General features: G+C 35.9%; 1 protein-coding gene across 1 annotated transcript; it reads left to right on the top strand.

Moving 5' to 3' along the window:
• Positions 1 to 3,026: 3,026 nt before the first annotated feature.
• On the top strand, positions 3,027 to 12,360 carry LOC146454863 (CUB and peptidase domain-containing protein 1-like). The gene is made up of 6 exons (XM_085094983.1): positions 3,027 to 3,109; positions 6,469 to 6,598; positions 6,829 to 6,985; positions 8,823 to 8,995; positions 9,427 to 9,660; positions 11,898 to 12,360. Exons 2-6 carry the CDS (start codon positions 6,511 to 6,513, stop codon positions 12,086 to 12,088), a joined length of 843 nt encoding a protein of 280 aa, XP_084951109.1. The 5' UTR covers positions 3,027 to 3,109; positions 6,469 to 6,510; the 3' UTR covers positions 12,089 to 12,360.
• Positions 12,361 to 12,394: the final 34 nt, after the last annotated feature.

The raw sequence follows: 12,394 nt of genomic DNA, 5'->3' as shown, positions 1-12,394 counted from the left end.
TTTACCATCTGTCAGCAGATAAAATTGTCAATTTCTTGGTTCTGTTGCCTTGTAATCTTATCAGAATTTAAATGATTGGCATACAGCAAAAAAAAAACTTAGTTTACCCAACTCTTTTGAAGCCGATACATTGTACAGCTGTACAGATGTAGGTTGCATGTTATTGGTAACAGCTGTAAGAAGTTTAATCTACACTGTATGCTTATCATTTGTCTTTATTCTTGTTCTCCATATATTTGATTGAAAGGGGAAGTGTCAAGGGTTTTTGTTTTTAACTTTAACTTTTCTTTTGAAAATGGAGTATTAAGACCTTCACTTAGCTACAAAATAATTATAGAACGATGAGAGGAGAGAAATCAACTCAATTCTTGAAAGGAACAGCCAACTTTTTTAGTGCATTTTGCAAGGAAAAGTGCGAGAACTTGAAAAACGTTAGCCTAACATCTTTCAAGTTTCAATCCATTCCGACCTACTCTGTCTCTGGCCACAGGCACTAATCAAGAGTTTTCTTGCACTGGGATAATAATTTGTGACAAACCTAGACAATAATTATTGTTATTATGTTTTTTGATTTGTTTCTGTTGACAGACAAACATTTTTGGGTTTTTAAATGTCTTCAAATTTGCATAATAATTCCCCTTTAACAGTGATGTTGTATGAAGAATAGTCCAGTTTTTAATTCATCCAGACCACTGGATAAAGAGACAAAATACGCATTTATACAGGGTTAGCCTCAACCTGAAGCAAAATATTCACAAATACACAGAGTTGCGAAAAGTTCCTCTTCTCACTGCTATTTGTAAATATTTTTCTTCAGATTGAGGCTAACCCTGTATAAATGCATCTCTTGTCTTTTTATCCAGCGGTCTTCGTGAATTCCAAACCGGACTATTGGACATCTGTCGCCGTGGAGTATTTTGTCCTTAATTTTTTGTGTGGATACTACCTATATTGACAATGTTTTTTTTTTTTTTTTTTGATTGATCAAAATTGGTTGTTGTTCTTGTATAAAAATTGAAAAAATTAAAAAAAAAACATTAATTTTCCTTTTCATGTTTGAGGCTAGCCTCCCTCGCCGCCGTTCTGTCTTGTCACGCAACTCTCCTCCCCAAAAGAGCGTTGCGTGACGAGACAATGGCTACGAGGGAGACTAGTTTGAGGCGTATAAAAGCATCAAATTTTACTTTCCATTGGGTACAATACCAAGCAAGATGGGAGACTGGGGATAGTTATGCTGTAACGTCAATACATGAATGCTTAGTCTCGTGTGCAATCTCTATTTTTCTGTTGTTTCATTCATTCAACAATCCCATTCATATTTTTATCCACGCAGGTTTTCTACCTCTGCACTCAAACAACATTGAAGAATAGAGAAATTGCGACACTAGCATTTCAGTATTGACAACACAGCCCTACTATGCCCAGTCTCCTGTCTTGCACAGTATTGTTCCCAACCGGAAGTGAAATTTGACACCTTTATATGCCTCAAACGAGGGGAAGAAAAATTGGGGAGATTTTATTCCCGAATGCAATAATTGGGTAACCGCTAGACGTCATGGAATCCAAAATGGCGGCGCGCAGGAGAAATGAAAATGAAAATAGGACTAGTAAAATCTATATTTTTGGAGCTCTGAAATTTATGTACTATTTCCAACAATTTAATGCTAATTTGTTTCAAAATTAGAGGTTCCCTTTAACATAAACCAAAGCAAGCAACCTGTGCTGATATGATCAACAAAGGTAAAAAAATATGTCACTTTACTGAAAACATATACAGGTAGCGGGTAACTGAGAAGGAATATATTTGAGTGGCGTTGAGATAGTTCTATTAACATCACACGTGCAAAGGGCAGGGTTTTTTTTTTTTTTTCATTCGACAACCGTAATGAAAGTGCTGAGGCAACATGATTTGAATTTTGTTCACAAGGTTTTCCATTTCAACAGTAGAAGGACAAGATGATGTTTACCCTTTTAAGCCCTAACAGTGATTAGCATCAAATTTCTCCTTGTAATATCAATGCTTATTGAGCCCCTAAGGTTTTGAGAATTAAGGATATGACCACCCAAGGTGAATTTTCTTGATATTTTAATGACTTCTCCCTAGTACTTTTATAGCAAGTGTATGGGGAAAAGATAGGAGAATTTCTTCTTTGATATTTGGGGTTAAAGGGTTAAACATCGAAAAATAGTAATTATATAATCACCCACAAGGCTACCTGTATTTTTATATTCATAAAAATATTTAAAGGAATATAATATATTTTTAATTACTATCGTGAATTTAAGAAAATTTTCTAAAAACACATCGGAGACGTATATGTTAGCAATATGGAAAAAAAAAACTATCGCACAATAATGGCCACATGTTAAATTAATTCTCAGAAATGCCATCAGACAGTTGCAACTGAATCAAAATTAAATGCTATCATTGCATCATAAAAAAGAATCATTCTTCGAAAAAAAGTCAAAATTATCTTTTCATTAGAATAAAAAATTGAACTTATAGGTAGCAAAAATTATAAATTATTTAGCTTTAAATAAGACAGTAAGCAAGACACAAGACTGCATCACATTTCAACAATAACATTCGAATATTTATACGCTTATTTTTAATCTTTCGACTGAAAAGAGTTAATCGTCACATATATCCGCGTGTACAAAGAAGAAATTTAAAGGTCAATGTTTATTTTTAGGGTAGAACAAATGTACTAAAGATGAATATTTTCTTCATTCATCAATAAGGAACGACTTTTTTATTTGAATACAAAACCAAGCAAATGTCCGCTTTTTGTAGTTAAGTTATGCGAAAAATTTAACAGCTGCTTCTCTTCAGGGGAATAAAAAAGAAACTGGTTCAGTTTTTTTGGTCATTCTTTTTTAAAATTGACATAAATTACTAGTTTTTAAGCAAACTCTTTGTTAAATTAAGAATTAAAAGCAAAAAATCTACCGCGAAAGTCAAGTGAACATTTTATGCAATTTGTTATCACAAACCACAGCTGGAGAGGGCTGTACTTTCTAAGTGCGTTCGGTGTTGCCCACGCTTGTAATCCTGAGGAACAACTTCTTGCAGAGAGAATCGATTGTTATCAGTCTTTCAGTCATTCAGGTAAGTGAAATTATAGTTGTTGTTCTCTTTGTGTATTAACTGTCTAAATTGACTGTTCAATTAATATTTAGCTAACACATCCAGCTACTGACGCAAATAGAAGTGAAACTTTGGCGCGAAGAAATAAACACAACACTACGCACTTTGATTATTTCACAATAAACACAAATGAATATCGTGTGAGCTGATCTTAAACTTCATCAACAAAACGTACCCATTAGTTTGAGCCATTAGTGAGAGTGAACCGCTTTCTAGTACTTTTGTCGCAAAAATACACCGTAGAAAATAGCCCAGATGACTATTTTGCATAGCATAATTATTGCTAAAAGATACCCAAAAGTTATGAGCTTATATCACAGGAAAAAGAGTATTACGAGAACTGATAATAACAGATGCGCTTCACCTGCAAGTAATTTCAATTTGCTCTTCACAAACAAGTTTTTCCTTTTGAAAATAAACTTAGCATCGCAAGATGCGAAATGGCTTATTATATTGATTTTCTCAAATGTTTCCTCGAAAAAAAAATTTAAACTTAGTTTTTGTTTAGTTATCTTTTTTACGACGTAGAAAAGCTCTTGTAAATGATCATTCCACATTTTACTGGTTAACTGTTTTCAGTATTTCAGTTGTAGCCATCATAATATGAAAAGCCGGATCAGTGTGTTTGAGTTCATGTTAACTAACTCATAAATTTGTCTAAGGCTCTGTAAGTGTTGTTATAGCGGAATTGCATATCCGGTGTAAAATCTGATTATAAAAATGTCCGAGTAACCAGATGCCGTTTTCTTTATGTACTTCAGCAATGACTTGAAAGAGGGCTTCGTTCAATTCTTTTGCAATACTTTGGGTCATCTGATATTTTGGAAAACAATTATTATGAATGTTCCACGAATGTTTATTGCCAAAGATAATTAACATCAATTTTCTTCTTAGTATTTACTGCTTTGCGAAGCACACAATTAACAATTGAACTTGTAATTATGGACTTCGTCAATTTACCAGAGCGTTTTAGTAAATGCTCCTTAAAGTAACATTCAGTAAGGGTTTGAGTTCGGTAGGATGAATACTTGTTTCCCGTTATCTTACGTTAGTTTAGGGGATTTATGCAACCTGATTGGCTGTACGAGTGGTCCAGCTTTTAGTCATCTGGAATGACTCTACAAGAAGTCTCTACCAAAGCGAATAATTATCTCATCCAACACACAATATATATTCTATTTGAATCAAAACAAATTAAAACTTACAAGGAAAAAACTTTTTTGTACAAAAATATACATATATTTTATATTTGAAAAAATATACATTAGCCAATTTAAATATGGTAATGACAAGATTCATGTCACTCGGACAATCAGTCATACCATTATTCGTTCAGATAACTCTTTAACCAAAACTCGCCTGTTCCTTTGTCCTTTACATCTTCTTTAAAACTCTGAACCTTTTTAAAAAATTAAACTAAAATGTCAGAAAAGGTATCCATAAAAATGCTATGGAAAAGATTCAAAACTGGGTTGTTAAAAATGTGAAATATAAATTATCCTCACATCTTACAGCAAGCACATGGCTAATGAATTTTAAATCTATTGAAAAGTATAAGCAGGTCAACATTGCGTCATCAAACTTTGTCATCGCCAGAAATAAAACTTGCATAACACACAGTAGCTGTCAGTTAAACTTTTATCCTCCTAGGTTTATAAATATTAAGAAAACAACTGGCTTACCTCAGTTTGGTGCGTGAGACTTAATTCTATGTATTTTACAGTTAATTTCTTACTAGTGAATGAATGCGCTTTACCTGATAACAATCTATCAATTCTTGTGATAATTACCGTCTATTGTTTAACCTTGTTTTTTTTGGTGGCAGCGTAAGCAAAAGTTTAATGTTAGCAATGGCTGAGATGTTGCTATCTTGCAGGCAGGCGATTATTTGTATTATGTTTTTTTTTGGTTAACACGCTGACAATAGTTGGCGTCTTGGGATGTTCTATAGTGAGAAATTATTTAAATTGGCATGCTTAATGATTTTCTGATTCTCGTTTGTACCTTATGCAGTCTTGGGGTGTAATGGGGGCGAAAACTAAACCACTAAACTTTGTGCCTAACTTAGAAGCAATAAGATAAAATGAATGATTGACTAATTCCTGCCTCCATGATAACGATTCTTTTTTTTTGTTTTGATTTTTTATGAGAAATATTTACTTTATTCCCATAAGGTATTCATTTTTACACCATTTTGAGCCTTGTTTATCAACGTCATCAGTCCACTTTGCGGACTCAAAGAAAATAGTTTGGTTCATACTATATACCTTATAAAAGCTCTCTCCTCCGCAGAGGCTCCATCAGTGGAGAAACGTAGAAAAAAGGAGGGGAAGGAAAGGAAAACGGGGAAATAAAAAGTCGGGGGCGCGCGGGGGACGATGGGAAGGGGGAAAAAGCGCGCCTTAATATTCCTCTCCCCCAGGCTCTACTCGTTTAATTTCCCTCTCCCCAGGCTTTCTAAGAAGCGTCTGCGGAGGAGAGAGTTATAAAAGTCTAATTGCCTTAACCTTAATGGCCTTGAAATTAGGAATAGTATTAAGCTATACAGTGGCGTCTGTGTGTTTGGTGGCCTATACTGGCTTTTGAAAGGTGTTCTTCCATTCATGGAGTCAATTTAACTACATTAAGTATTTTGTTTATGGGTTTCCTACGTTTGTATGTTACCAAGGTTTTTAAAAGTTGGTATAATAACTTCTTAATGTCCTCAGTTGTACAACAGATAAATTCAATATGGGTAAGAACTATGGTGTGACGTGCCTTATTTCATGCTTTTTGCCAGGAGCACTGAAAGATGTGACGTTGCAAATTAATCTCGTACAGAAGTTTTCGTTTTCTTTTGTAAGGATCACTGCGACTTTCCAGGAAATAATTATTTTCATATTAATGACGTTACGTTAATCTTTTGTCGTCATCTTTCCAAACACGAGCACGTTACCTTGAAGAGCACATGATGGCCCTCTACTTATAACTATGTTGAATTTCTATTCCGCAGCTTGAGATCTATTTCATGATTCATTTTTACTTTAAAATAACCAAGGTTACCAACGAAACTTCGGTATCTTCAACTACAAAAAGGCAATAATAACGCGCAATACGAGGAGAAACTTAAAGCAAGATGTCCTACCTCAGCCGGGTATCAACCGTTGTTTTCCTGTCATAAGATATAAACAGTCATTAATATAAATTACTTCAGATCGTCACTTGAGATTAGTGAGGTAAATTAACAGATTTGTCTTTGCCAAAATAAGGCAGTTATGTAATCTAGGGCAGTATTTTTAGTAACTCACTTTGTTTGAGCAATTGATTCTGTTTACCCTTAGGAGTCATTACTGCAGTAAAGATCAGTAATTTGAGCAATCGCGATGGTGTATAAACACTTCTCCAGCATGGCAATGGTTACCTTACTATTTGTTCTGTTTTGGAACGAGAACGGCGTTCTCGCAAGCCAAGGTAAGTTCACTTAATGTTTCTTTTCTTTGTTCCAGTTTTATTATACACGTACTGTCCTGGTATTATAGGCCTTATCAGTTGCCATGTAACATGTAAAATGTACTCAATTATCACTTCTGATAAGCTGTACAGTATGTCTTAATGTCAAAATTTTTCGGTCAGTAATTGTATCTGCTTGTTTGTGTAGACTTGCGCGCTGGACGTTGATTAAATACTTTTGTCTTTAACAGAATGTGGTTCAGTGGTAAACAACTCGCTTTCAAGTCCTGGATATCCAAACAACTACCCGAATAATATGGATTGCAGTTATTCGGTTCCAATTCCATTAGGCATGGCGCTGGTAATTAACTTTGACTTCTTTGAGTTGGAGTCGCATGAAGAATGTCGGTAAGTAAATTTAACTCTATTATCATAATGTTAGTAGTACGTGAAATGGTTCAAGTTTAATCCTATCTAGAGGGTTTTTGTTTTGTTTCGTTTTTTGTCTTTTAGAACCGGAGAGGGGGATTCCCCCACACGTCCATAACTTCATAACTACAAAAGCTATGACAATGAAACTTAAGGGACTGATAGTAATGTTTCCTCTGACGTTATATGACGTGATAATGGCGTCAGGATTGGCAAATGGCGGCCATCTCGGATTCACCATCTTGGACTTTTGGATTTCCTTAAAACTCCAGGAAAGCACTGAAATGAAGAGCGACTCTCATATTCAATTTTTTACCTAAAAATGGATTTCGCTGATTACTCTTCCATTTAACTTCTCTTGGCAAGTGGGTAACAAATATGAAGTACGAACAGAGAAATTTAATTTCCTTAAAATTTTGTGATTCGAACTCTTTGCACCCCGGGCTGTGTTCGAAACCCACTGACGAGATTGTGAATTTTGCAAGAGTTGCAGCTGATCGTTCTGAAGAAGACAGATAATTCAAAATCTTCTTATTTGCTAGCTATAAACAATGATCCTTCACGTTTATAATGTGATGAATTGCAATCATAAGCTTTAATTATTGTAATAAATCTGAAAGCGCAAAGTTTATCTACTTTGAGCACTTATCGCAGCATACAATTTAGCCCAAGTTCAAAGAAATAAATTGCAAAAGTGCCTCATACCCAGAGGCTCTTCTACATATCAGTGGAATCCAGCTTCTGTTGCACGAGTGAGAGGTGAAAAATGTGAAATTCGAGTGACACGGCTATAATTCCATCGAACATTAAACATTTCTTACAAATTTGTTTGTACTTAAAACTGCTGGCAGAGTTTCATTAAAGCTGTCATGTAACGAGATTATTCCATTACACTGAAGCGAATTCACTGTCCACCATCACGTTTTTATTGTTTTGAGCCAATAAAAAACATGCAAGGGGTATTAAAGGCTACGGTTTCCTTCACGGATTTTCTGATTAAGGACGGTGCCTACTTATACAGAGGTATTTTTGCGCAGTTTATGACTATGCGGGAAAAGGAGATCTTAGCAAGAACTATTGAAATCCATTAGGAAAATTGGGGATAACCACGCATTTTTCAGAGATAATTAAGCTACAATTATTCTTAAAGAGCAGTGAAGTACAAAGTAACGTATGGCGTTTTTGTCCAAACTAAAGCTTTCTTATCTCTGTAAAATGCATGGTTACCCCAAATTTTCTTTTTGGATGCCAAGGGCATTTGCTAAGTTCTGCTTTATCCGCATAGTTTTAAACTGCGCAAAAATATCCTTGTATAAGGAGGGGCAACCCATAGGAAACCTGAGTATCACGAGATGCGCAGAACGTATGTGTAGTAACAATAGCAGGCACCGTCCCTAAGACAGCAGTGAAAAAACAAAACAAAACAAGAGACCAGCTGTTAGACTTTTTTTTTTTCTCTCTTTAAGCACCGTGTCCAATATTGCAGTTATCCGAGCAGAAGAAGCCTGATTACGCATTGCTTGATTGTCGGTTGAAAAACGGAAAAGATAAAAAGCAAAGAATAACACACTTGGTTAAAAAAAAAAAAAAAAAAAAACACTTTGGGCAATTGGAAAATGTACTTGCAAACCCTTGTTAATTAAGGTGTGAAAGAGTCATCGAACAGGATAAAGGTGAAACATGTTTCACTAGGCTTTCATATCGAAAGATGGGACTGTCTCTAGATCAGACGAAGTGATCTATCGGTCACAGCAATAGGACATTTTCAATTCCGCCACATTTCTCTTTGTAATAAGAAAAACTATTTTCCTTGCAGTTATGACTATTTGAAGATTACTGATGACAAGAAAGAGTCTCTCGGCGTGTACTGTGGTGAGATGACTGGAAAATCTGTTTCTGTATCTGGAGACCAAGCAATAATAACATTCTTCTCAGATGGTAGTGTTGTGAGAAAAGGATTTCGGTTAATCTTCACCACTGGTTCACCAGGTAAGAACATATCAGCTGAAGACACCAGATACATTAAAATTATAACAATTAATAATAAATAAAACAGCAGGAAAGGTAATCTTATCATTGTTAACGCTACAATAGCACAAAGTCGCATGGAAAATACCGTTTGAGAAACAGCTGGGAAGCTGCTTCAGCACTTGCGTGGCTAGAATTAACGCGAAATATATGGGGCTAGACAGAAATTCACCCCTAAGAACTATGCGACAACCTGATTTTTGCCCAGCGCTATGAAAACCTTTAGCGACTATAGTTTATTTGACCTACTGTATCTAGTTGCTACATCTAGAATTCTTTTTACACTCTGACCACTTCATTCCTTACTCAATCTTCTTTCAATTTATTGTCAGTGTTAAGTCATTTATGAGGACTGTTTGCACTGTTCAGTGATTTTACCATCCTTGTTTTAGCCTCACCAAAGGTTGTGTCACCAGCGCCTGTTGTGGGATTGCATCCACACGTCGCACTCGTGTGTACGGCTAACGGAACTCTTCCCATATACATGGAAGTGCTAAGAAACTCAACAACTCTGGTAAATACAACGAATACTGCCCGCATCCAGATAGAGGAGGAGGGAAACTACACATGCCGAGCAAGAAGCAACTATGGAAACGACGAGAGAAAGTTCATGGTAGTTCTTGACGGTGAGTCATCAATATTGATTTATGCTGCTGATCTAGCATTTTTATGTGAATAATCTATGAAATAAAAGTAAAATAAATTACTAACTATTTCAGATGTTCATGGTTATTCCGGGGTTTTTGGCCAATGGTGCTGATACGAAGGCGACCCCCTTCACTTGAAAAAGAATGGTAATCCTCAAATCTCATCTAGAACGCAATTATTTCACAGGAGGAAAATACCCATCATATTAAAGTAACGGTGCTATGGGTGAAGTAAAAATCCTCCCCTGGTAGTAAGTGATCATGATAAGCCCTCTATCCTCTCCATCCAGAGATTATGCCATCATCTTTTATAAGAGGCCCCAATTCCATGCGTCTTTTCAACCAAGGCTAACAGCTCATACTGGCAAAACATGCAATTGTTATGGGCAAACGGGTTCCTCTAGAAATTTCTTCATTGTGCTATTTGTGACACGACTAACACGAGCTCGTAGCAAGTCTCATGTTGTGATGGCTCCACTGATGAGGTAGCCGCGTTGCGATTGGTTGAGAAAGGCTGACTTCTAAGAACTCACCTCCCCAGTTCGGTTCGTAAGGGCTCTTTTCCCGGTGGATAAAACAACAAAGAAAGCCTTCCCACCTCGTACCTTACTTCATCATATACCGGGGCGTAACCCTATTTGGGCCAGGCTTTTTTTCGTCTTCCTGGACCGGGAAGCGGAGAGGGGCATTCTACCTTCCCCCCTCCATAAATTTGTAAGTATAAAAGCTATGACAGGAAGACTCGGAGGACAGATAGTACGTCTAAAGATGTTTCCTTTGGAGTCCGCGAAGTTTAGACGTCACATGGCGTGGTAATTACGCATGATTGCCAAATGGAGGCAATCTTGGTTCTACCATCTTGAATCTTTGCATTTTCCCAAAAATTTAAGAAAGCACCGAAATTGAACGAAAGTTTTCAAAAGCAATAAAGGAACCCTGCTATGAGCTAAAACACAAAAATTACGGTAAGAAAAGTGAGGGTTTTTTTTTTTTTTTTTTTTCATTTTAAAAGTTCGGAGGACGGGGGGGGGGTTATTGTACTCACGGCGACTTTGAACCTGAATTACTTTTCAATATTTGAGCAAAATCCATGAAACTTTCACGAATAATGTGGTCGATTAATGTTCACAGAACGTAAAATTAAATGCAAGGCTGATCGAACAGCTTAAATAATTTTATTGTCCAATATTTCGGTTAGACAATACTAACCTTCTTGAGGGGCTGCAAAAGCAAAACGTTTCTTCAGTCATACGTGAGCAAAACTCCTGCGGAATAGAAAACATCTATGTATAAATGGAACAACGGACAAAGTGCGAACCTGACGAATCCAGAAACCTAGGAACAATTATCACAAGGTCATCATGTACATGTATTAAAAAGAATGTGAATTAAAGACTTTCTCACGGTATTCTGTCTTTAGGAACGGAAATGAGATTACGGTAATGAACGCCTACTCGAACAATTTTACTTTTTTGGGGGGAAACCATGAAATTAGGTATAGTTTTGCTCCTGTAGAGAAAGTGGCCCATGTTGGAAACTGTGTTGGTGTATTATCCTTTACGAAGATAACTAGAAAAGTACGCGTTTATCACAGTAACGTTCATGTATGCAAATATATCAACTGACTTGAGAGCCATAATGTTTTAACATTCAGAGAGATTTTCAGGTAGTGATATTTGTGTTCGTGGTGACCTGGAGGATACTCAATGTAAAAACCTAAAAGTCACCTGTAGGTGTTTCAGGTTTTTAAAAAATATGTCAAGCAAAAGGTATGAAATCTGGTACAACAATAGTTTGTGAGACAAAGTTAGAAAATAAAAGTGTTGAAGTTCAATTGAGGTCAAAGGTATCATCAAGGATAACAGAATAAATATTCCGTGTACAGCTTATATACGAATAAATGTGACGTAAAATGTATGAAAGATGAAAAATATGTGAAATGTATGAGAAATATAAAATACAAATATGAATAAAATAAAGGATAAAACGATTTAATGAGCGAGTGTCACCGATGTATAAAATAGTCATTAAAACAAAAGGTCCGCGAATTCGTTGCATTCCTCTCGGGAGTTGAGGGAAGGTTTGTACTTTTTTTTTTTTATCTAAAATGCTTGAAATAGGCGTAGATTTACAGGATCGTTTTCCTGCGCAATGATCTTGATTTCATGTACAGTGTTCAATCTTTGTTTATTGAATTCAACTTTTGCCTTTAATAGATTGTGGTCCAGTGGTTAATAACACGCTTACAAGTCCTGGATATCCAAGCAACTACCCAAGGAATAAGTACTGTAGATATTCGGTTTCTGTGAGTGTCCCAGATGCCATGGGGTTGATTATTGACTTTCAACACTTTGACGTGCAGCCCGGGCGGCATGGATCATGCGGGTTTGTTAAGTCGACTCATTGACAGTTATATTGTCCTGGAAATATAATTATTATAATTAGTGAGACATGTATAAGGCGGTTCAGGCTTTAAAAGGATTATTTACAAGGCCTTGTGGAACATTTCGCTGAATCAAGGAGTAGAATAGAAAAAGAAAGCTACAAAGGCAGATTAAATTAATTCAATATGTGTCTTTGCTGAAGAGGTGCAATATGTTTAAAACTTTGTTGATGGAAACAATTTGCAAGAGTGCATTCTTAAGTACATCATAAAAAAAAAACACATGTTTCCTAAGAACGTTTTTAACACAAAACTCTCAAGTAACACTCT

This window comes from Pavona decussata, unplaced genomic scaffold, assembly GCF_977016875.1.
Source record: "Pavona decussata unplaced genomic scaffold, jaPavDecu1.1 SCAFFOLD_299, whole genome shotgun sequence".
Taxonomy (NCBI): domain Eukaryota; kingdom Metazoa; phylum Cnidaria; class Anthozoa; order Scleractinia; family Agariciidae; genus Pavona; species Pavona decussata.
The sequence above is the reverse complement of the archived record's forward strand: the minus strand, read 5'-3'. Positions and strand labels throughout refer to the sequence as shown.